The 26,155-nt window shown below is 44.2% G+C and overlaps 1 protein-coding gene across 1 annotated transcript in view; it reads right to left on the reverse strand.

Moving 5' to 3' along the window:
* Nucleotides 1-26,155, reverse strand: part of ltk (leukocyte receptor tyrosine kinase) — a gene marked incomplete at its 3' end in the record, with an annotated part of 101,998 nt that overhangs the window by 54,828 nt on the left and 21,015 nt on the right. Inside the window, exons 6-12 of the mRNA XM_084309368.1 lie at nucleotides 24,053-24,213; nucleotides 17,018-17,112; nucleotides 13,876-13,977; nucleotides 12,580-12,754; nucleotides 9,676-9,826; nucleotides 7,597-7,725; nucleotides 6,186-6,342 (exon numbers count right to left, since the gene is read on the reverse strand). Of these exons, the coding sequence (XP_084165494.1) occupies nucleotides 6,186-6,342; nucleotides 7,597-7,725; nucleotides 9,676-9,826; nucleotides 12,580-12,754; nucleotides 13,876-13,977; nucleotides 17,018-17,112; nucleotides 24,053-24,213 (970 nt within the window). The remainder of the gene's footprint in view (nucleotides 1-6,185; nucleotides 6,343-7,596; nucleotides 7,726-9,675; nucleotides 9,827-12,579; nucleotides 12,755-13,875; nucleotides 13,978-17,017; nucleotides 17,113-24,052; nucleotides 24,214-26,155) is intronic.

Raw genomic sequence — 26,155 nt, forward strand, 5'->3', positions numbered from 1 at the left:
TCCGAGATCGGACGAGATCGGGCGTGTACAGGTTGGTATGGCCGTAAGCCATTACGATAGTGCAGAGTACAACATGTACCCAACAAAGGGTCTCCATAACGCCTAACCCTGTGACACCCGGGCCGACCCGGCATTTTCCCCCCCGAAAAAAGCACAAGTCCCTCAGGGTACCAGAACAGCAGATCTGCATCCCCGGCGGACAACGGGTTAACTGACCTGGACCAGCGCGACCAGACCAGTCCCGTGCCCTAACCACGCCGACATGCCCACTCCAGAAGAGGGGGTAGGTATGCGTGTCGATCTAAAACATGAAAAGAGGGCGCCACCCAGACGGTCCCATTTGGACCGCGCTCAGTGGCCCACCCCAAGGGCGTGAGACCCCTCTACCTATGTTCTGATCTATTCCGTTAACATCCCCCAGATATGAACGAGAATTCATCGAGACAACCTAGTAAACTGGCGCTCGGAAGAGACAAAACTCCATCCCAGTTGCCCTATAAAAACGCTGTTTTAATAACAAGCAACCAAGGCGCACCAGCCTCATGCGTGATTCCCATCAGAAACACCCAGAGCCAGCACTTACATACGCGTCGAGACCCAAACACATCAATGGATAGTCTAGCAAGACACCAAACATTGTTCCTCCAAGTCGCCTGGGAGAACGACAAGGAGCCGTCGTGCTTCATGTCCTTCCTCTTTTTATTCAAAAAAGAAAGAAACACAGACTGACATGAATCCCACGTGACGCAGCTGAGGGTAATTTTTTTAACATTTTTACATCCCACCACCCTCGCCACAGGGAGGAGACGGAAATCCCCAGAGAGACTTCCCACGCGAGCTGTATAGATTGAAAAGAATATATTGCAACATTGAGCTATGTAACACTTGGTTTAGGGCTCTCCGAGGAGGAGGCACTGAACCAATACACACTCAACAATCGAATTGAATCGAATACACACACAATAGAGCAGAACTCCTTTTTGAAGTTCTACTCACCTTGACAATCTGAGGAGGAGGCTCTGAAACTCTGAGGAGGCTCCCTCACAGGGAAGGAGAGTCCGAACTCACAGAAAGCACTTCTCCCAGAGGAGGAGCTTCGTGAGGAGGAGCTCTGACAACTCCCAGAAACATGGACCTGAACAACCCACGGAAGTCTTACCAACAGAGACGCGCTCAGTGACGTACTCTATGGCGGGGGAATTTCCGCGGTGCACACGCCCAATCTTCCAGGGCGTGGGACCAGGAAACTCCCCCCCCCCCCCTCTTACCCTGTAACGTGCCGAACAGCAACGTGACAGGAACCTTGAAGGACAGGAGGTTTTAACCCCTGACCAATCAGAAAAGGGGAGGAAAGGATTACCAGTTCACTCCTTTACGACCCCACACCCATGTTACGATGTAATGACAAGTAGAGCATGACACAGTCATAGCCTGCTACATGAAGCATCGAACAGCCTCACATAGCTCATGTGCTAACCTGCTATCTGATTTTTACTAAGGAAAAAACACAGAACAGAGAGGGCCCCCTTTAAGAGCCCCGGTACCAGACTTACATATGTGCTTCTGTGGGCCAAACCTAACCCAGTTGTAGATCACAAGACACACACAACCCTTCATCACAACAAAAAATGGCAAAGTACACTCTTGCTACAGAGGAACGCCGTTTTTCATAACGAGAGAATACAGAATCCTCGATTACGTATTGGCCACAGGCCTTGCTAAGCACACATGATAAGTGACCAAACAATCTTTTCTTTAGGAAAAAATTGTTTCTCAAGCGGAAAGCACAACCCCAGCAATTAAGCTGAGGGTTACATCGTATCTCCACAAACACAGTGACACAATATATTGTAAACAACATGTCTGAGAGGAGGGGGGGAAGCCCCAGGGAAACCGGGGGGATCACCCCTCCTTCCTTACCCTTGATACGACCAAGTTGAACAGGTAACCCTGTTAATATGTGAACACACTGTTCATTGTCATTACAGGCTGAGAAAAGAATTCATTCCTCAATCACATGTCACTAAGCATAGCTTCATAGGTTAATTAACCCCCTTAGTTGTGAGTTCACGTTACATGAACACACATGTTCTCATCACAACTAACCAGATCATTTTTACACATGTAAACAACAACCCGATTTCTATGGAGAGAGAAGCTATACCAGTGACAAGACAATTCACACACAACACGCGTCGTATCCTCAATGTATTGCAGCAACACACGTTTTGGAAAACATCGTTATTACAAAACATTTAGAAGGGAAGGAAAGAAGAAGTGTTTAAAGTCCGGTCGGGACTCCTACCCTGAGCGCAGGCCAAGAGAACTGCAATCTGGTTAACGGGACACCGAAGTTGAACACAGCATCTCCTGTGTTGGCGACGAGGGTAACATTGCTGCGCCACCCAGCCGCTACGTTTCTCCATGTTGACGCAGTCCTTGCTGGCAGGGCTCCCGGTGTAGGTTCGACTAACATCCTCTGTCAAAGATGACGTCGTATAGTCAGAGTGTTTAAGGCATGTTATAGTCATAGCAACGTTCAACAGTGTAGCATCAAGCTAACAGCCGCTCTCGACTGATAGCAACAAGCTAACGTTTCCTAGCCTAGTGACACAACGGGCTAGCGCCGCAGCTAACAGCTGACTGGCTAACAGGTAGGCCACAACTAGCACGCAAGCTAAGCAGCTATCACCTGAACTGTACACAACGACATAACAAGCCACACTTCAGACAGGCCGCCGTCTGAAACCCTCCTCATCCTTTAAGAGAGAAGAGAAAAAGAAATGTCAATACAGTTTACAACAGTGATTTTACCAGACATACGGCGGAGCCGGCACAAGTCCCATCTGGGCTGCAGCCGACTTGAACATGGATCTTCCGATAACGAACATCCATGCCCACATTTCCTCGTTAGGGTGTACTTTCACTTTTATGTGAAAGATGGGGCCTGCACGGGACAGAGAAGCATCCGCTTGTCCAGAGAATCCTGGGTTCACCAGGTCCTGGATGCGGCCCACTAGTTGACCATCATGGGCTTCAGACCAAGATCCTCCGCCGTCGCCTAAGAGGCCGAACAGAGGACCCTAATCTGGGGCCGGCTTCCGTAAAAATTGTCAGCTAGCCCCCATAGCACTAACTGACAACTGGCGCTCGCAAGCAAAACATTACTCACCCAGGCTCGAAAACCAACCAGTCCCTCACAACAGACTTCCACAGTCCAGCTGCATGGCCGGAGGGCCAAACCCATCCAGCCGCAGCAAAGGAGGACTGCAGTTTGGGGAGTATATCAGCGACGCGAGCCCCTAATACGAAAAAACCGGTGGAGGTTTAGAATGATCATCATCTTCCAGACACTCCAGTGACGAAGACAATATCGCCGTATTTTCTCGAAAATAGTGAGAGAGAAAATAAAGAAATAATGTCAACGTATCTCCTTGTTCTTCTGTTTTCCTTTCCTCAGAATAAATCTTTTCTCCACGTCAAGTGGGTATATAACAGGCACTTCCTTGTGGATGAAATTTGAGAAGGAGATGAGTGTGTGGCCCCACCCCTGCTTATGTAGGCAGCAGAAGGGGGTGTGATCAGACGGATGTTGGTATGTAAAGGTACATTTTGAAATTTATTCAGTGCATATCCACTGAAGCGAGATATTATGCAACTGATGCTGAGCGAAAGCCATAATGAAATAGAACCCTTTACTATCACACTACCGACGGTAACCGTCGGTAGTGTGATAGTAAAGGGTTAACCTTCTGTAGTGTGGCAGTGAAAGGGTTAATGTGCACACAAACATGTAAAATGCACACATGCATACACGTAAGTACGTACGTAGATACACACGTACACACGTACACACACACACACACGCACACACACACACACACACACACACACACACACACACACACACACACACACACACACACACACACACACACACACACACACACACACACACACACACACACACACACACACACACACACACACACACACACACACACACACATACGTGTTCTACTAAAAGGCACATATTCCCAGGCTCATGGTGATCTTTATCTAAACATTTCTGCGATGGTTTCGGATAGATAAGTAGATCCATGGCCTATGTTGAGCCTTTGTTGGTCAAGGAGGATTTACTGAGAATGTTCCAGAAGCCATTTCCAGGGGCAGAGACAGACATTGCTGCCACATATGCCTTCATCGCAAAGAAGCTCAAACTACATTCCAGACAGATCCCTGCTATTCACAGACCATACACATTGTGTGTGTGTGCGTGCGTGCGCGTGTGTGTGTGCACGATGTGTACACAGGACATGTCCTCAGTACAAACTAACACTCTCCTGTTCTTCCTAACACTCTCCTCTGAGAGGTCTCCAGTGAAATTCAAGTGCACCATCAGCTGGTAGGGGGTGGGGGGGTGGGGTGGGTAGCAGCCCATAATTATCTGTCAAGGGCTTAACACTCAGCACACGATCTGTCAACAGTGGCTTACAGCCTAAGCTTCTGAAGTTGACTATGAAATCGTATAAGGCTGTCAAAGTTAGCGCGATATTAACGCGTTAATGCACGATTCTATTAACGCCACTATTTTTTTTAACTCACAATTAACTTTTTTGATTTTTATTATTATTATAATTTTTTTTACTTTATTATAATTTTTTTTACTAGACTTCACTCAGGTGTATTATTGATACCCTCATGGCCTCATTGATACTATGTTTGTTTCTGACTCAAAGTGTGTGTGTGTGTGTGTGTGTGTGTGTGTGTGTGTGTGTGTGTGTGTGTGTGTGTGTGTGTGTGTGTGTGTGAGAGAGAGAGAGGGGGGTGTGAGTATACTCAGCCCTTGTGTGGTTGAATGTAACAAGTTCCTAACGTTTTCTTTCCCCTATTATTTCATGCACACTTTATTCGTTGTTTTAAATTATTATTTTCTTTATAATTATTAATAAGTTATTTTGTGCATCACTCTGTTTGGAATTTGATGCAAATTTGTAATGCATGAGGGTCATCCTTTTGTGTTAAATGGCTGCATAAAGCACGCATTTGTTGACTCTCATGTTAAAACGTGGAACTTGAAAAATATCCGTTTAAGGTAGATACAAAAAATATGAAAAATGCGATTAATTTGCGATTAATCGCGAGTTAACTATGGACAATCATGCGATTAATCAGATTAAATATTTTAATCGATTGACAGCACTAATATATATATATATATTAGTGCTGTCAGGCGATTAAAAAAATTAATCTAATTAATTACAGGATTTTTAATTAATTAATTTAATTAATCGCATTTTAATCGCATAACCATTTTATGCCTGATATTCTATATTCTATAATCATATTTCAAATTGCATCTGTCCGGATGGCAGAATTCAGTACTGTATCTACAAAACCTTCTGTTTAATCATCTTCCATCTATTAATTTGCTTAGATTTTTCAGGTCTGGTCAATTTGAACATGGTGTTATTCACAGTCAAAGATAAAAAAATATATATTAATATTCTCATTTGGTTCATTACAATTTACTCAAAATAAAATTTTCATTCGATCAATCACCGCGCAGATTGATTGATTGAATGAAAATGTTATTAACAGATTGCAGAATGGGTACAATACAGTACGGCACACAATTGTTAAGGGAATGCAGACCAGAGAAAGACTTTCGTCTTGTTTACATCAGGGTCCCCCATTTTTTATTCATAATGAATTGTAAGTAAGGGTGCAACTTGCACCGTGCAATCCATTCTTTGTGGATCTAGCCCACAGTATTTCTGACACTGGGAATACATTCCCTGAGATTCATAGATGTCCCTAGAATCAGATACCAAGAACATGCAAATGGACCATATTAAAAAAAAAAAAAAACTTCTGTAAATGTGTATTCTACATTCGTATGGAATGAATGAGATACAAAAAAAATATTATATAAAAAAAAAAAAAAAAAATTGTAATTAATTTTGAGTTAATTTTCATAATGCGATAATTTGCTGTGTAATTAATTAATCTAATTAACGCGATAAACTGACAGCCCTAATATATATATAGGGGAAATAAGGATATCCTAAACACTTCAATTCACCTTCACCTCAGTATTTTCAGTATACTATTCCATTTTATTCTATAGCACATCATTAAACGTATCTTATTGTATCTTATCTGAACACAGTGTTAAATCGTACCTGCGGCCCCGGTCCGTCCTCTGGTACTGAGGGCTACAGTGTCGTTCTCGTACTGCTCCAGTGGGATCTGGTCCAGGCTGGACTCCGGGTCCTCCAGGTAGGCCTTCCCTCCTCCTCCGGCCGCGATCAGCAGAGGAACCAGCTCACTCCCCTCCGCCTGCACGCACAACATTTAATTAAATTTAAACCTTTATTTAAAATCGTAAGCTTTTGAGGTTTCCCTCATTTACAGAAACGACGATTGTACAAAATGTAAACAGTACATAATACAAACAATATTCACAGAAAATAAATACACAGAGTAAAAACTTTAAAAATTATTTTAAAAGATCAGCTAAAACAGTTACAGGTAGTCACACAATGGTCTGAAATCATACGTTTAAACATACCAAGGGAAGCAGACATCACACCGCTCAGCATATCCAACCAACATGCTCAGCTTTTTTTTTGTTCTCTTCCAATTCTATCTTAGACTTGAGATCTATCTATATGGTAAATGGTGCATTTATAAAGCGCTTTACAATTTTCTGTTCCTTACATTCACTCACACATTCACACACCGACAGCAGAGGCAACCATGCAAGGGGCCAAGCTGCTCATCGGGAGCAATAAGGGGTTAAGTGTCTTGCTCAAGGACACTTTGACACGCTGCCGGGGAGGAGCGTGAATTGAACCGGGAACCTTCCGATTACCAGACGATCGCTCTACCTCCTGAGCCACTGTCGACCCTATCTAGAGCTCCATAATATTCGGTAGAACAATCAGTTCTCAAATTCCCAGATATCTCAGAGAGGCTGTGCAGCTGAAAGGGTTCAAAATAGGGCATGCATATTAGAACCTAATCAGAAAATAATTAGATGTTGTCAGTGTTCTCTAGTAGCAGAGATACATTTAGTTGTAAATATAATACAACTCTGCCAATAAATCCCAACATATACAGCAAGATAAGATATTCCTTTATTGATCCCCTAGGGGAAATTCGGGCATTATAGCAGCATGGTGGAGGGGGGAGGGGAGGTACAGGTATGGGCAGGGCAATAGTAGAAAGAGAGAATGATCATAAAACACAATTCAACTCTAGCTGCAAGTTAACATTATGTTCATGCCAATTACGTGATACGAGTGTTTCCATTGCCTCCTGACCTCTCATGTGTATTCTATCTCTATTTACCTGTGGATTAGATTAGATTTATCAGACTGTAGGGAATTGTTCCACAATGCCTGTGGACATTCTTTGGTGCTTATCGGGATCTACACCTAATCCATTCGGGGCGTAGCTATATCTGCTGTCATGACTGTAGCGCAGAGATGCTCAGTATGCACAGTATGTTTTCTCTGAAATAGGCCTATGTGGATCCCCGGAGGTATATAGTACCGTACGTACATCAACACGGTGTATCTTAACAGTCACCTTGTAGATGTAGGTGGCTCCACCCCCTCCGCCTCCTCCCCCGGCCCACTCCGCAGAGCCTTCCCCTCTGACGCCGTCTTCAATCACAGACGACTCCCCGAGGCAGATCTTCTGCGTGAGAGGGTTCCTCTGTGGGAAGAGGGATTCAAGTAGAAGGAGGAGAGAGAGAGAGAGAGAGAGAGAGAGAGAGAGAGAGAGAGAGAGAGAGAGAGAGAGAGAGAGAGAGAGAGAGAGAGAGAGAGAGAGAGAGAGAGAGAGAGAGAGAGAGAGAGAGAGGATGGATGGATGGATGGATGGATGGATGGACAGACATCCAGAAACAGATATTCAGACAGAAACAGACATTCAGACACAGAAACAGACATTCAGACAGAGAAACACATTTAGACAGACAGAAACAGACATTCAGACAGACAGAAGGGGTGGGGGAAACTGTACAACTGTACAAGCAAAACTGTACATTGGAATATCGACAAAACCATACTTGGTTCTAAGAAGAGGGTCTCGTGTCTTGGGTTAGGTAATTTACTGTACATTGGAGGGGGTTGGGTTTGGACATTTACAGGGGCCAGTTTCGAATTGCAGTCTCCCGTAGGTGTTCTTTGAGAGTGGTTTTGAAAGTGGGTAGTGATTCACATTCCTTTACAGCTTTGGGTAGGGCGTTCCACATTGATGTGGCATAATTGTGAAACGTGTTTAGTCCCTTGTTTGAGCCGAATCTGGGTTTAACATGATTTGTGGAGCTCCCTCTGGTGTTGTGGTCGTGGTATTCACTGACCTTTGGGAAGTATTCTGACATGTACATGGGTATCTTAGTCGTGTAGTGTATCTTGTAGACCAGGCCCATTGCAAGTTGCTGTACTCTGTCTTCTACTCTAAGCCATCCTAGGTAGTCAAAGTGGGCAGGGGTGAGGTGGGTTCTAGGAGTAAGGTCAAGCAGTAGTCTGACCAGTTTGTTTTGTGATGTTTGTAGTCTTGTTTTTAGCGCCTTTGAGGTACTTTGGTACCATGAGGTGCAAGCATAGTCGTAGTACCCTTGAATGAGTGCTCCTGCCAGAGTCTTCAGGGTATTCTTGTTTACCAGAGAGGAGATCCGGTACAAGAATCTAGTTCGTTGGTTGACTTTTTTGATTACATTGGATGCCATTTTGTCACAGGAAAGATTTGCCTCTAGGATGGAACCTAGGTATGTAATTTCATTTTTCCTTGTGACAATATTGTCACCCACTGTAACTGAGAAGCCGTCGGAGTTTGTTATTTGATCCGAAGAGAATGGACTCTGTTTTACCAAGGTGTAATGATAGTTTGTTATCAGCGAGCCAGGTGCAGATTCTGTCGAGTTCTGAGCTGAGGGTTTTTTCAACCTGTAACTTGTTCTTGTCAGAGACCAGCAGGGCTGAGTCGTCCGCGAACAAGAGCAAGTTGCAGTCACAAGCTGATGACATGTCATTTGCATAAATTAGGAACAGTAGCGGTCCTAGTATGCTTCCTTGTGGAACACCACAGCTCACTTGCTTCCCTTTGTCCTGCTGGCTAGACATCCTGATGTTACAATAGGACAGTCAAGTCAAGTCAAGTCAAGAGTTTTATTTGTCACGGCATACAAGGCATACACACAAGGTTCACAACACGTACACCATGGCACACTGTGTGACCTCATGTCTGCACACTGTGTGACCTCATGTCTGCCCTGAGTTTATCAAGTTACCCTCCAATCACAACTGTTGTGAATTTATGAACCTGCCAGCCTGAGAGCAGTGGGAGGGGGGGGGGGGGGTCAGTTTCCTACCTTTACCATGTAAAGACATTGAAAATCGAACCATTAGCTAACTTCATTATAATTAACCATATTGGCTTAGGATTCCACATTTTTATTGTGTTTAGTGTTTTTTGGGCCTTGGGCCAGCACTCCTATTTTACCTCAACTTATACAGTCATACTGTATGTGACTTGACAGTAGGCAAGAAATGTAGTAATTGTGTGCCTTGGATTTTTTGCCACCTTTCCTCCCACCTCAAACCTCCTCTCTCATCTGCTGCCATCTCTCCCTCCCTCTCTCCCACAGCTGGGCCTACTCACCCCCGGGCACGCGTCCTCTCCCTGGTGGCCAACGAGGATGTAAAGGATGTCTCCTTTCTCCAGAGGGAAGATGGCGGATATGAAGACGCCGTGTGAGCGCTTGTTGTGGTTCTTAGCACCTTTCCCTCCTGCTGCGCCGTAGGCAGAGATCCTGAGGGAAATCTACAGGTCAGTGGTTCTGCCGGGCAAAACAAAACTCGAAATTGAACTTGTAACTTGACAGAAGTGGATTTCTGGCTTAGCACATAAGCACTATACTGGTTAGACCAGTGGTTCTCAAACCTTTTCATGTCAATGACCCTCAAATTGATACATAATAGGCCACGGACCCCCATTTGATGAGATTTAGTCTCAGGAACTCCTATCTGAGAACATAGTTGTTGATATGATTTAGTAAAGACTTCCATAACTGTCTATAGTCTACTGTAGGTGGGGAGATAACAGCGGAGAATGTCATGTCAAATGTACAATAGTCTCCAGTTCCTAACGCATCTTTTAGTGTAGAAACATGAAAGATGGCACCAGTGATTTGCAATTGAAACAGCCGTCCTGTCCTAATTGGCATACAGTACGTATAGCTGGTTAAGGACTGGAGTTCTGTCTAGCATTTGCAATTAAAAAAGTGCGTTAGGAACTGGAGACTACTGTATGATCTGAATGGTCATTCTCATGGTAAATTATATCGTTGTGATAACTTGTAGTACATAAAATATCAGTGAAATCAAACTTCCCACTTTGCTGAGGACCCCCTAGAATCCCCTCAAAGACTCCCTGGACCTCACTTTGAGAACCGCTGGGTTAGACCACAGTGTGATTGATCAAACAGTTCCACTCAAGGTTACTGACTGTCACAATGTACCCTTATTGTATTTCTGTTGCTTTACATTTGCTTGTACAGAAAAAAAACCTAATATGTTAATGACAGTGGGGTGAACTGGTTTATGTGAATGAATCATAAGCAATTCCATACCATACACATACAGACAGTAGGCTATATAAGATCTAAAATCTATTCTCTCCAATGCATACATCCTGTAATTACTGCTGACTGTTTTTAAAGCTCTAAATAGAGCAAACCCCATCCAGAGCCCTAGGGTTTGCTGACCAACTGCTGCTGGAGGTGCCCAGGAAAAATCCTAATAGAAAGCCATTCGTTTTCACTTATTTCACTAACATAGCTTATTAATTTCATTCCTTGTCAGTTCACAGAATTGTTTTGTGGCAAGCAAATATCTAGTTTTTAGATATATTTATTTGATTAAGCAAAACACCTCTTGCAACAAGGCTCAGTGGAGAGGCAACTGAAAAGTATAATTTTCTCTCTCTTTCTTAAAATAATTTACAAAACAAAGACTGGGAGGGTCTTTGCAGGGTCTCTCCTCAACAACACAGGCGACAGTCTTGAGTCGGACTGAGGCTCGTCCAGCCTGGTGACTCAGTGGGTTATCTTCAATAACATTTGGATGGTAATCCATTCTGTGAATGCATTTGTTCAAACAACATCTCCTCCTTCTTATCAACACTGCTATCTAACGTGAGCAAGTAAATCATGCGTAGCGTGACCTGTGTACAGTAACGTAAGGTACTGTAACTTGTGTTCCGCTGGGAAAGACCATCACTGCATACAACTTGGTTTCATTCAAAAGTCCATTCGGAAACTTAGTTTGGTCTGATCACGGTACTATTGTCCCTGTGGCGCATCACCAGCCACCCGGGAGCAACCGGTATAGTCAAAGTAACTATGGGTTTGTGATTAATTGTTGTGATAATACGTGTTAATATTGACTGCCCTATTTTTTTTTATCTAGAAATCGCATGTAGTTAAGTTTGTATGTTGAGAAATAAACATTTAAAAATCTCTATTTTTAACTATTTATTTATTATATCGCAATTTTTTTTATTTATTTTTTTATTATTATCTTTTCCCCCCCCTCCTTTTTCCGATTTTTCTCCCATCCCACTGTTTAGTCGTTATGCCAATTCCCAACCCCCTTCCTGGTTGTTGCGCACTCCCCCCTACTGTTGGTCCGGGAGGCCGGAGACTGTCACATGCTATCCTCCGACGCATGTGCAGCCAGCCGGCAGCCAGCCTGGCAGCGCAGATTCTCACCGGGAGAGTGTAACGTGTGGAAGGTCACACTACCTCCCTCCAGATCCTACCCTCGCTGTGCAGGCGCCCCGACCGAACTGTAGGGGTCGCTGTCCACAACGCCCAGGACCCACCCATCAGCTTTCCCACCCCTAACACTGCCAATTGTGTTAGTATGAACGACCAGCCAAGCTGATAGCAACGCCGAGAGCTGGATTCGAACCCAGCGTCTCCAGCGTTGATGGCGAGCGCCTTGCCCACTACACCACCTAGCCGCCCCATTATATCGCAATTCTAATCACAAATGCAATATTGTCCACAATAATCACAATCACACTCTTTCACCAAATTGTGCAGCCCTACATGGGTCTGCTTTATAATGAGCTTTATAATGAGCTTTTACGACGGGTCCACAAGTACAATGAAATAGTTCAAAGGGTTGATGTGGTAGCAACAACCAGTACAGAATTATTACCCTGCCACGGTCTTTGATTCACTCAAGCACACTTACTGTATGGATGAGTACACTCTCTGTAGTTACTGAGTGGCTACTATTTATGGACTATGTATAACATTGATCAATAAATAATTCAAGGCAGCCAACTCCCCTACACATTTCTCTCTCAGCTGTGGAGTTTGTCCTGGAATTTCTTATGCTATGTGTTATATTAATTTACCTCCAAAACAATTGCCCTTCTGAGGTATGTCTGCAATCTTACAAAAACCTTTTGGAAAAATTGCTACAACTTTCAGCACTCGGGTTGAGATGAGTACGACAGCCAAAGCGGAGCGTGACATCCCACTCTGTCACCTACATGTATCTGTTGGTAGCAGGCACCCTCCATATCTGGACTCCTTTAAAGGGGCCGTCCTTCCCCACGGTGACGCTGACGTTGGTGTTCCGGTAAGCGCTGTCGCACTGGGCCTGGGTCGGGCCCCGCGGGCCGCTGGCGCCGCACGACGTGAACCACCATGTCATGAGAGACACCTCTGGAGAGAAGAAAGGGAGGAGGAAAGATGTGGAGGGACGAGGGGACGTTCGGAAGGAAGGAAGTTAGGAAGGAAGGAAGGAAGGAAGGAAGGAAGGAAGGAAGGAAGGAAGGAAGGAAGGAAGGAAGGAAGGAAGGAAGGAAGGAAGGAAGGAAGGAAGGACAGACAGACAGACAGACAGACAGACAGACAGACAGACAGACAGACAGACAGACAGACAGACAGACAGACAGACAGACAGACAGACAGACAGACGCAAGGAAGGAAGGAAGGAAGGAAGGAAGGAAGGAAGGAAGGAAGGAAGGAAGGAAGGAAGGAAGGAAGGAAGGAAGGAAGGAAGGAAGGAAGGAAGGAAGGAAGGAAGGAAGGAAGGAAGGAAGGAAGGAAGGCAAAATTACACATGTCAGGAAGGAGAATGATAAAAAGATAAAAAAGTCTGGTTCTTTCACGAAGAGCACGAAAATCACACATCAACCAGCTAACATCCAACGTTACACATTAGCAAGTCATAGCAGACATATGGCAGGACATCTGCTGTGCCAATCAAAGGAAATTACATTAATGCATGATTCACCACCTGGTTCTGAATGCTGGCTGGAGAACAGATACAAATCCCCTGTAAAATATTAATTCCAGAACCTATAATTTTTTTTAATACCTTTTGATCTTCTTTTTTTTTTATCAACATTTGAAGAAGATGCACATTATGCTTTGCATGATCTTCATTTTCTTAACCCATCTAAGTAACTCGAGATATAGTTCTGTTTTTACTCTAGTTCACATGTAACCATTCTATAAAGTGCATAAAGAAATACTAAAATATGATGTTTTGCTGCAAAAATAAATACAAGCAAATATTGCATTCCAAGTTTGCAACTGTCATTGTGTTGTTTAAATGCTGATTTGAAGATTTGGGATTTCTTTCCCCTGCTACTTCACATGTGTTTCAGCATATACTACAAGTTCCCATTTATTCTACTAAAGCTCTGCAATCAAGTCTAAGAGCTCTTTGTTTGCACTGGGCTTTTAAAGCGATGCAGTGAAAAGCAGATTTGTGAATCACTATGTGTGTGTGTGTGTGTGTGTGTGTGGGGGGGGGGGGGTCTGGAGATGCAGGCCACCTGAGGCAGAGGGTTCTGGGAGAGGGCTGAAGAAATCCTCAAAGTCACCCATGGAGTCCATGTCATGGAAGAATCTGTGGCTCAGCAGCAGGGAATTGAGATCTGAGGAAGAGAGGAAGAGAGCCGTGTTAGGGGGAGAGCAATAGAGGGAGAGAGAGAACGACAGATGGAGAGAGAGAGTACGAGAGAGAGAGAGAATATGAGAGAGAGAGTACGAGAGAGAGAGTATGAGAGAGAGAGAGAGAGAGTATGAGAGAGAGTACGAGAGAGAGAGAGAGAGTACGAGAGAGAGAGAGAGAAAGAGTACGAGATAGAGACAAAGAGAAGCGAGAGTAAACAGTCAGTTGTAATTATATCCTTTGGTCACATACAGACCATCAAATGAAAGATTCTCTTCTTTTGATTTGACGTCTCCATTTCTAGTTTCCTCCAAGGGCTTCTTGGGATTAAGAAACCCGATGAAGACCATTCTAATTTATTCATTCTAGATTACATTTAAGTATTTAGAGAGACTGATGTGTGATAATGGAGGACATCATGGGTTAACGTGGGAGCTCAGCTTAAGCTAGGTTGTGGCTTATTCCAAATCAAATATGAAACCAGCTCTGGAATGCTAGAAATTCATGTTTTAATCACTCTCCAACTGCCGCCCCAGAGCTGGCCATCTGCACTTCTCACCACAGGAGTGATCGTAATCCCCTCCAACCTGCAAACCAGGGTCATATATTATAGGATTTCTATATCTAGTACTATTCCCTCTTGCAGTGCTTTTCCTCCCCTTAAAAGACAGGGTGGACCACCCACCCAAAGCATCTGTGCACCATCTAAAATAATATCATGTTTATACGTATAAAACATATAAAGAAATGTTCTACAACATTCTAACCGTCATGCAACGTGCTTGGCAAGGCGGTGGTCAAAACTCTGCAGGCCTAGCTCATCTCAAACAAGCCTATTTACTGGTGACTGGAGTCTTCAATAACATTTGGATGGCAATCCATTCTGTGAATGGATAAGGATGAACTTTTTTTTTTGTATCCACTTTTTCTCCCATTTTCTATTTTTCTCCCATCCCAATTTTTCATATTGTCCAATTCAACCCTCCCCTGTCTTCGAACGTTGTTTCTTGCCTCCCACAAGCCGGCTGCAATGTGGACTAAGTCATACATAGCACGAGTCCCCTCCGATACTCAAGGTAACAGCCGTCGCATCTTTTCACCTGCGCGGCTCGATCTTCCAGCGTCGGGGGTCTGGGCTTTTGGAGGGGCCCCGCCCCCGTCGCTTCTTGATTCTACTGCGCAGGCGCACCAACCGACCTGTAGGAGTCGCTGTCCACAACGCCCGATCCCCACCCTTCAGTTTCCCTCCCCGTAATACGGCCAATGTGTATTACTGTGGACGACCAGCTAAACTGAAAGCAATGTGGAGAGCGGGGCTCGAACAGGAGGCATCCTGTTCGAGTTTAGTCTCCAGCATTCGTTGCGAGTGCCTTGCCCACTGCGCCACGTAGCCGCCCGATAAGGATGAACTTTATCTGCAATGCATTTGTTGAAACAACAGGCTTGTTGAACCGTCTCTTCATGAAGGGGGAGAAGTGCGAGTTCCACGTCCCATCCGTGTCCTTCCTTGGATTCATCATCGCCCAGGGACAGTTGAGGATGGATCCAGTAAAGGTCTCGCTCACTCCCTGGACTGTCTAGCGACTGGATCCTGTTACTCTTCTTTTCTCATTAAATACACCCGACATTTGGGTTATACTCTGATCCACATCGTCTCTGCTTGTTTGTGTCTGCACCTGTGTTCTGGCTTAGTGAAACCATTACATAGCCCTAGTACACATGGGTTCCCGGGGGGATTTAACCCATCAAAACATCTCTCCATCGTGAACCTCAACGTATCTCCTGTCATCATGTAGTAATCCCCAGAGATAGTGATGGGGAAATGTACCAGCTCTCTCTACATCATTCCCAATCTTATTTATCTATATCTCTCTGTACATCATATCTATAATTCATATTACAGACGTCAATGATCTAAATATGTTGTTAGCTCGCCATTCTAGAGAGATCTAAGTAGAGCAGTGGCTTTTTGACATCCTGAACACCACCAGCCTGCAACACATGTGCATTTTGTGACGGGACACAATGGAAACAATGTAATTACACACCATCCATTTGGGACTCTTCAAAGAACTCCAATCTCTTTGATAATTCCAACACAAGGTTGAGGGATACACGAGGCTACCATCACAGCAGAATGCTGGGTATGACACGTGCAATGCAGGTTGTCGGTGTGTATAATATCTCCAATTCTGAATGACAGTGTTGTCCTCTACTCACTCTTCGTGGGGGAACAAAGGATATGTATGATTGAGTTCTTTGATCTGGATCATTCTTTGTTCTTCCACATGAAATGTACTGCAGGTTGAACTCTTCAAATCAGACATGCAGGTAATTTATCCGGGTACTGGCAGCACATCACCCCAACCCTCAGCCACCTCCACTGGCTCCCAGTCAAGTCCCTTATCTTATACAAGATCCTCGTCATTACGTCCTTACGTCCTCATCGTCCTCCACCCCTACACCCCCCCCCTGCTCTCCATCCCCCACACTCCTCTACGAACTTTTGGGGACAGAGCTTTTAGCGGGGCGTCTCCCACCCTCTGGAAGTCTCTCCCGGCTGTTTCTTTTTATTTGTGTTTTTGTTGCTTTGTAAAGCATCCTTGGGTTTCAAGCTATTATTATTATTATTATTATTATTATTATTATTATTATTATTATTATTATTATTATTATTATTATTATTATTATTATTATTATTATTATTATTATTATTATTATTATTATTATTATTATTATTATTATTATTATTATTATTATTATTATTATTATTATTATTATTATTATTATTATTATTATTATTATTATTATTATTATTATTATTATTATTATTATTATTATTATTATTATTATTATTATTATTATTATTATTATTATTATTATTATTATTATTATTATTATTATTATTATTATTATTATTATTATTATTATTATTATTATTATTATTATTATTATTATTATTATTATTATTATTATTATTATTATTATTATTATTATTATTATTACTCCTATGGTGGCCTGACCTGTATCGAAGCAGGCCGCCCCAACAGCGATGTCATCCAGAGCAATGTCAGCATTGGAGCCATGTTCCCAAAGAGCGGTCACCTTTACATGGAACCTGGAACAAAACACATAATTGTCATTTTAGATGAGCAAACAATGTACAAAGTATAGTAAAATAATTAACATTGGCTGCCAGGGTCCGACAGCAGGCATATCCCCGAACAATTCAAATTCTCAATCCACCTTTTGACCAATGCGCCTAATCGGAGCCGCTGAGGCAGGGCCGCCTCAGGGGGTGTGCGAGCAGTGCGGTCGCACAGGGCCTCGCGGGAAGGGGGGCCTCGCACAATTTTTTATTTTTTTTGCGAGGCCCCCCTTCCCGCGAGGCCCTTTTTCATCACAGTGAACCGACTCATTGCCAGACGTGAGTGATTCGACTCACGCTCACGGCAATGAATCGGCTCTTATGAACGAGTCGCTCATGACCGACCCATCACTAGCGTCTGACTATTTCGCGCGTGCAGCATTGGAGGTTATGCCAGCCAAGATGAAGAGGACATCGTTCGGCAGATGGACTGAAAATGAAAGTTGTTGCATGTTAGACAGTTCAGTCAGGCTAGCCATCCCGGCTAAAGACAGGGACAGCTAGTTAGCTTTAGCTACGTTATAATATTGAGTGCTAACGTGTGGTTCAGTCGGGATATAGCCATGATGATGTCGGCTAGTAGCTAGCTTAGCTAAAGGCTAACTAGCGTTAGCTAACCTAGAGACAGCACGTGCAGCATTGTTATGCCAAGATGAAGAGGACGGTCGTTCGGCAGATGAACTTCGTCAACTCCACGCGGTTGTCTCCATCCTCTTGGACGTTTGGTGAGTTTTTAATGCACTCTATTCTATTCCCGCCGTGGATCTCTCTCTCTCTCTCTCTCTCTCTCTCTCTCTCTCTCTCTCTCTCTCTCTCTCTCTCTCTCTCTCTCTCTCTCTCTCTCTCTCGGGAGCCAAACGGGCCGACTAGCTGTTGTAGTACTAGTAGCTAATGGTGTGTGGCCTGGTGTCAGCACCTGGTGCGAGGGAGGTGAGCTTGGTGTTTCATTATGAGAATATCTCCATGCTCAAGTCGGCTATAGTCCGCGAGGGACTTGTTGCCGGCACCGCTATGGTAAACACCACTCTGTAGTGGGACGTGTATTGCCTTCTTTTTCCCTTCTCTCTTCGTATGAGAAGAGGAAAACACAGCGGCTGTCTGAAGTGTTGGCCTGTATTGCTTTTCTCACGTTGTACAGTTTTTCAGTGGTAGCCGCATAGCTTGCTTCTGCGTTAGCTAATGGTTAGCGATAGCCGGGTTGAGCTAACTGTTAGCCAGTTAGCTGTTTAGCTACGACGTTAGCTGCTCGTTTTCGCTCGGCTGGGAACGTTAGCTTGATGCTATCAGTTAGCCTAGAGTTAGCTGTTAGCTTGTGCTACGACCATTGACATTAGCCGTGAGAATAGCAGGCCCTGGCACTCTGACTACGACATCATCTTTGACAGAAGATGTAGTCGGGCCTGCACCATGACAAGGCTCCGGCCATAGCTTCTTTTTGTCCCGCCAGCGAGAGGCCTTTCGTCAACGTGGAGACCTGTGTTGCGGCCTTTCGCCCTGCGTTCCTTGGTGCCCCACTCTTCCTTCCTTCCCCTCCCGAATGTTTTGTTAATAACGATGTTTTTTTCCAGGCAAAACATATGTTACTTCACAACATTTGGAGATACGACATGTGCTGTGTGTGAATTGTCTTGGTCGTTTGTGTAGCTTGGGTAGCGTTGGCCAAAGCTGTGTGTGGCCTGGTGTCAGTACCTGGCTACTCTATTTGCAGTTAGCCTATATTAGCTGATGTCGGCCATTGGCTCCTTGCTACTTTGTTTTCTCTGGTATAGACCCTCTTCTCTTTGGATTTAAGTGTTGATCTTTGTCCTTTTGGATCTATGTATATTCATGTTGCCTTTGTGAAGTTATCTTTTCCTTCTGTTTTGTTCTTCCATTAAAAGTTGAATATCCTTTAGGGGCTCATCTTTGCTTATCTCTCTCATACATGCTCTCTCTCTAACACACACACACACGACACACAGACATGCTCTCTCTCTCTAACACACAAACACACATGCTCTCTCTCTCTCTCTCTCTCTCTCTCTCTCTCTCTCTCTCTCTCTCTTTCTAACACACACAGTCTGCCTATGGCGGCCTTTCTCGATGGCTAGGCTGTGCTCGCTGAGTCTGTACCTAGTCAAGGATCTTCAGTCACAGTGCTCAGGTATTCTGCCACTGTGTACTCTCTGTTTAGGGCCAAATAGCATTTCAATTTCTTTCCAATGTGTCTCTCTCTCTCTCTCTCTCTCTCTCTCTCTCTCTCTCTCTCTCTCTCTCTCTCTCTCTCTCTCTCTCTCTCTCTCTCTCTCTGTACATTGTATATTGACTGTAGAACGGGAGCTCTCTCTCGCTCTCTCTCTTGCTATATGTTGACTGTATCATGCCCAGCCTCGGGCAGCGCTATTATTTACTGAGGAGTAGTTCATGTTTTTAGTTCCATGGGAACAGCACCACTATGACACCAGAGTGAGACTCTGCACTTCACACCCCTCCTTGCTATTGTAAGGCTATATTACAAACACATTTGTCACGTTTGGTGCGTGAACAGGATAGGGGGAGTAGGGAAATGTTTTTTTTCTTTTATTGGTGGAAATTATGGCAAATTTGTTTTTGAGTAGACTCATCTATGGATATCAGTTGCATGACTGTATGACTAACGGATACTCACTCACTCACTCACTCACTCACTCACTCACTCACTCACTCAAATGTGAAAGTATTTTGGCCTGACGGTGGCACTAGAGGCAAGGACATAGGGTCACAAAAATCTATTTGCTTCTTCCTCTACGGCCATGAATGTGCACCGCACAATTCTAAATATTTGAATAAAAGCTATTTGTAACACATTAATGTGACATTTTAGATCGCTAGAGAAAAGATCATGGGGTCACCAAAATCAACTGAGTTCTCCCTCTAGGCGTCAGGAATGTGCACCACAAAAAAAAAAGATTAAAACAAAAGAGTTATCGTGTTTCACACGTGGGATCTGCTGCGGCGCATGCGGCAACGGCGGGGGCGGCGGTCGGGTTGAATCCAAGTTTCAAGTTTCAAGTTTCTTTAATAGTTGTCATACAGAAGTACAGAATACTTTTGTACAAAATGCTTCTTACTGTTGCGCTCCAGAGACTGTGCAAGACAAGATAAGTATGAAATAAAAACATAGTAAAATTAGAAGTAAAAAAAAGAGGTCACAGTGTTCAGTTTAGACATATGTACAATGTTCGATGCAGAATAGACGTAGTTACCATACAATATACAATACTGTGCAGTGTACTAATATACAATACTATATAGTGCAAGGCAGAAATGGAGAAATGGGACGAGGTGCAATTTAGGTACAATTCACAGTAGGTGTACGAGTTGTAGTGCAAATCCTTTATCAATAAATATAAAGTGTAAGTGTGTTTGTGTGATCTAAAGTGTGGAGAGTGGGTGCTGCAGTGTGTTGTTTGTTTGAGTGAGTGTGTGCGTGTGGGTGTGTGTGCTGTGTGCATTTGATGGTTGTTGCATAGTGATTATTGTTCGTTTAGCGATTATTGTTCGTTTAGCAGCCTGATGGCCTGGGGATAGAAGCTTCTTCTGAGTCTTTCTGTGCTCGCCTTAAGACTCCGGTATCGCTTGCCTGACCGCAGCAGTTCAAAGAGGCAGTTGTTCGGGTGGCTCGAGTCCTTAATAATTCTCTTAGCCTTCCCCTTGCACCGCTTGTTGTAAATGTTCTGGAGGGTGGGAAGCCCCCCTCCAATTGTGCGTTCGGCTGAACGTGTCACTCTTTGTAGTCTGCTACGGTCTTGTGCAGTGCTATTCCCAAACCAGGAGGTGATGTTGCCGGTCAGGATGCTCTCTATTGTACATGAGTAGAAGTTCGTAAGGATCTTCTGACTGACTTGGAACTTCCTTAGGCGCCTGAGGAAGTAGAGGCGTTGTCGTGCCTTCTTCACAACACTGTCAATGTGTGTGGTCCATGTCAAGTCCTTGGATATGTGGGCTCCGAGGTACTTGAAACTGTTCACTCTCTCAACCGGTGCCCCGTCAATGCTGAGGGGGCTGTAGTCCTTGACCCCCGACCTCCTGAAGTCCACAATCATCTCTTTTGTTTTGCTGACGTTCAGGGAGAGGCAGTTCTCCTGACACCACTGTGACAGGTTCTCTACCTCTTCCAGGTAGGCCCTTTCGTCGTTGGCAGAGATCAGGCCCACCACTACTGTGTCATCAGCAAATTTGATGATGGTGTTGTTGTTCCGCTGTGCTACGCAGTCATGTGTGTACAGGGAGTAGAGGAGGGGGCTCAGAACACAGCCCTGGGGGGCCCCTATGTTGAGCGTGATGGATGAGGAGGTGCAGTTGCCGGCTCTTACCACCTGGGGTCTGCCCGTCAGGAAGTCCAAGACCCACTGGCACAGGTCATAGTTCAAGCCCAGGTCCCTGAGCTTGGCTATGAGTTTGGAGGGGACTATGGTATTGAATGCTGAGCTGTAGTCGATGAACAGCATTCTCACATAGTTCCCCTGCCTCTTGTCCAGATGTGATGCTGCTGTGTGCAGCACATGGGCTATGGCGTCCTCCGTGGACCTGTTGGGGCGATATGCAAATTGCAGAGGGTCCAGGTTGATGGGGAGGGAGGAACAGATGTAGCCCTTCACTAGCTTCTCAAAGCACTTCATGGCTATGGAGGTGAGGGCTACAGGGTGGTAGTCGTTGAGGCAAGCGGGCGTAGATTTTTTGGGTACAGGGATGATGGTGGACTTCTTCAGACAGGTGGGGATGACAGCCTGTTCCAAGGACAGGTTGAAGATGTCAGTGAATACCGGGGCCAGTTGGTCGGCACAGACTTTTAGGACGCGGCCGGGGATGCCGTCCGGTCCTGCTGCCTTCCTGATATTCACTTTTTTAAAGATCCGTCTCACCTCATGCTCTGTTACCCTGAACACTGAGTCTCCATCAGCAGACCCCCCCCCCCCATTGCCGTGGTTTGTAGGCTGGTGTTGTTATTCACAGCCTCAAACCTCGCATAGAAGGAATTGAGATCATTTGCAAAGGAGATGTCACTGTTCAGTTTGAGGGGGGTTCCTTTGTAGTCTGTCATTGTTCTGAGGCCCTGCCACATGCCTCTAGAGTCAGCCTGTTCAAGCTGAAGTTCAACTTTATCCCTGTAACGCCGTTTTGCCTCTATTACTGCTCTCCTGACGTTGAATCCATAACATTTCCTGTGTGTCCCCCAGCCTCCTCCCTTCTCCCCTAATGTCATCATCATCCTCTCTTCACCTCATCCTCCTCATCAACCCTCTTATTCTCCACACCGACACTCCTCCTGCCCTTCTATCTCCTCCTCCTCCTCCTCCTCCTCCTCCTCCTCCTCCTCCTCCTCCTCCTCCTCCTCATCATCATCATCATCATCCTCCTCCTCCTCCTCCTCCTCCTCCTCCTCCTCCTCCTCCTCCTCCTCCTCCTCCTCCTCTCATGTGGGGTACCACAGGGATCGGTGCTAGGACCACTCCTCTTTGCCATTTATATGCTTCCCCTAGGCCTCCTCATCAACAAATTCACCGGCATTAAATATCACTGCTACGCAGACGACATACAACTACTCTGCTCTTTTAAACCCGACAACTTGGAGAAACTCAGCCTTCTCCAGGAGTGCCTGCTCGGCATTGAGAGCTGGATGGGGAGTAACTTCCTCCAGTTAAATGCAAATAAAACGGAGGTGCTGATCGTAGCAGCTGAAAAGACTGCAGCTAGAGTGGCCACTCACTTGGGGTCCCTTAAAGACAACATACGTCCCCACCTGAGAAACCTGGGTGTTGTCTTTCACCAGGCCATGAACCTAGACAAACGTGTCAAAACACTCACACGCACCTGCTTCTTTCACCTCAGAAACATTGCAAAACTGCGCACCATCATATCTCACTCTGAACTAGAACTATCCGTGCATGCTTTTATTTCCTCTAGGCTTGACTACTGCAACTCACTTTTCACCTGTCTCACCAAATCATCCACAGATAAATTACAAATGGTCCAAAATGCTGCAGCCAGGCTACTCACAAGGTCAAAAAAATCATGTCACATCACTCCCATTTTGGTATCCCTGCACTGGCTCCCGGTACACTATAGAATTCACTTCAAAGTCCTCACTTTCACTTTCAGAGCACTTCACGGTCAGGCCCCTATCTACATCACGGAACTCATCCATCCCTACACAAACACCCGCTCACTCAGATCTGCCGATCAGCACCTCCTAGTGATCCCCAGGACCAGGCTAAAAACAAGGGGTGATCGAGCCTTCGAGGTGACAGCACCAAGGCTCTGGAACGCTCTCCCCCTGGACCTGCGAACTGCCCCCTCTGAGAACTCTTTTAAAAAACAACTAAAAACACATTTGTTCAGGCAGGCTTTTAATCACACATAGGCGCCTTTTACTGTTCTATAGTGTTGTTTTAATTAGTGACTCATGATTTTATCCAAATTCTTTTATTCTACTTTTTCTATCTGGTTTCACTGTTTTTAACTGCTGTTTGTCTGTTGTCATTTATTTCTGATTTTGTTTTTATTGTGTTTTTATATTAAGCTGTAGTGTAAAGCACCCTGTGCATTCGTGCTGTGAAGGGTGCTCTATAAATAAAGGTCATTCATTCATTCATTCATTAATTCATTCATTCACTCCTCCTCATCATCATCATCATCATCATCGTCCTCCTCATGATCATCATCATCATCATCATCATCATCATCATCCTCCTCCTCCTCCTCCTCATCATCATCATCATCATCATCATCGTCCTCCTCATGATCATCATCATTATCATCATCATCATCATCATCATCATCATCATTATCATCATCATCATCCTCCTCCTCATCATCATCATCATCATCATCATCATCATTCTTCCTTCTCATCATCACCATCGTCATCATCACCTCCACCACCACATACCCATGATGGAGGCCAGTCAGCTGCAGTGTGACGTCCTGCCAGTCGTCTGTCCACTGGCCGTTTCTCTCCCAGACCACAGGGGAGGCGTCCGTCTCGTACTCTTCCACAGCAACGAGCACCGTGCCGTTATACTCTCCAAACAGGTACAGGGAAAAGCGCAGCTGCACAAACAGACACAGTACCGGGATACAATCAAGTTCAATTTTAAAGAGTAACTAAACACGTGGTAATTTTGCTGCCTTAGTGGTTGATATTTTCACCATGCTGCACACTCTGCCCCACCCATTGGTGATATGAGAGTAGCTCATATAGAGGTATTATCAATGGGTCTCATTCCCGAACGAATTTACGACCAAAAATGTCGCCTTAGCCAGATTTCGGCCCATTTAAGACATATTAGGGCTGGGAGCGCGAGTCCCCAAATTTTCCTGAGATCAGATTTGATCGTGGCTGAGAGCAGATTTAAGAGTGCTGAGGAGCAGTCTTATGATTGATTGAGTAATTGAACATTTTATTAACTTGACAGACTGTGTTCTGATAGTGATTCCTTCATGTCAACGCTACAGGCCTCCTTGGAATTAATTACTTAATCATAATTAAAATAAATATGACAATATTTGTACGATAAGAAATTACGCATTTGATGTCGGAAAAAATAAATAATATGGATTCATCTGATCACAGGGCAGCTGCTTAACCATATCTGAACCAGCTATGTTGGACAAATGTATAATTACTTTAATTACTCAGATATTCAAACACAATTATGCAATTATTGTGAAATGATTGAAAATAATAATTATTTAATGCCTTCTGTGGAATTTGTATTTCTTATTTGTTTATTATCTGTTTTAATGATTAATTATATACATTTGAAAGAATGCAGGTCAACATGCAATGTATCCCATTGATTGGTATACAATGGGACAGACCTTTGTTTGATTGATTGATTGATTGAAAACTTTATTAACATATTTCAGAATGGGTACAGTACAGTACAGCTCAATTACATAAGGGGATGCAGACCAGAGAAAGACTTTCGTCTTGTTTACATCAGGGTCCCCCATTTTCAACTAATCATAACATATATGACACACACGACACAGATAGACAGTACTGCTACATCTATACATTTATGACATACCAGATTTGCAAATACAGTACTGTTTGTGATACAAAAAGAGTCCAGAAAAGAGAGTACATTTGACGTAGAAACTGTTGGAGGAGGTTGGGTAGGAGGGGTGGGTGGGATAGACTTACACTGTACAAGCAAAACTGTACATTGGAATATTGACAAAACCATACTTGGTAATTTACTGTACATTGGAGGGGGTTGATATAGCTATAAACCTGCATTCCTTCGAATATATCATTAATCACTTGAACTTATATTGAAATACACTATATAGCCTATACACCAACACTGAAATAACTGAAAGATAAATAAATAAGAACTAAGAACTAATAAGAACTAATCGGTGGAAATAGACTGCATTAATATTCCATAACAAGTCTTGTGTGCGCCTACGAATGAACAGTATAGGCTTAATTATGGAATAATAAGCCATACTGCGTTCATTCATTACGCCCGCCGTAGGCTATATATATTATATTTCATTCATTCATTCATTCATATACAGTACTGCACGCGCGTGTGTGTGTGTGTGCGCGCGCTGCGGCAGGTGTACCACGAGCTGTATATGATCCCAATACATTAATCTAATCTAGTTTTGATGGCTCGCAAGACTCGCAAAGCACTTCCGCCATTCCATTTTCACACAGCTGCGTCACTAGTTGCCTTATAAGGAGCTCTGGAGGCGTTGTTTTGTATGCAAATGACCTGAACGGGAATGCGCGTTTCGAGTTTAAGACAGAATGCCATTCTCCAAGCAGATATCAGATCATATCATTTGTGCGACCGTTTCAGCCACTTAAGACATATTACCAGCACGTTGGGGACTCAGAGTGAACTTGTCATTGATTCTGTCTCAGTGGTTCCAAGATAAGTCTTCCAGAATAACTCTTTGAAAATTTTTCCGGAATGAGACCCATCTGTACTCTGAGGTAGGCCTACTCTGACCTCACAGATTTTGGGAGATAATA

This window comes from Notolepis coatsorum (assembly GCF_963971535.1).
Source record: "Notolepis coatsorum genome assembly, chromosome: 3".
In the NCBI taxonomy this organism is placed as follows: domain Eukaryota; kingdom Metazoa; phylum Chordata; class Actinopteri; order Aulopiformes; family Paralepididae; genus Notolepis; species Notolepis coatsorum.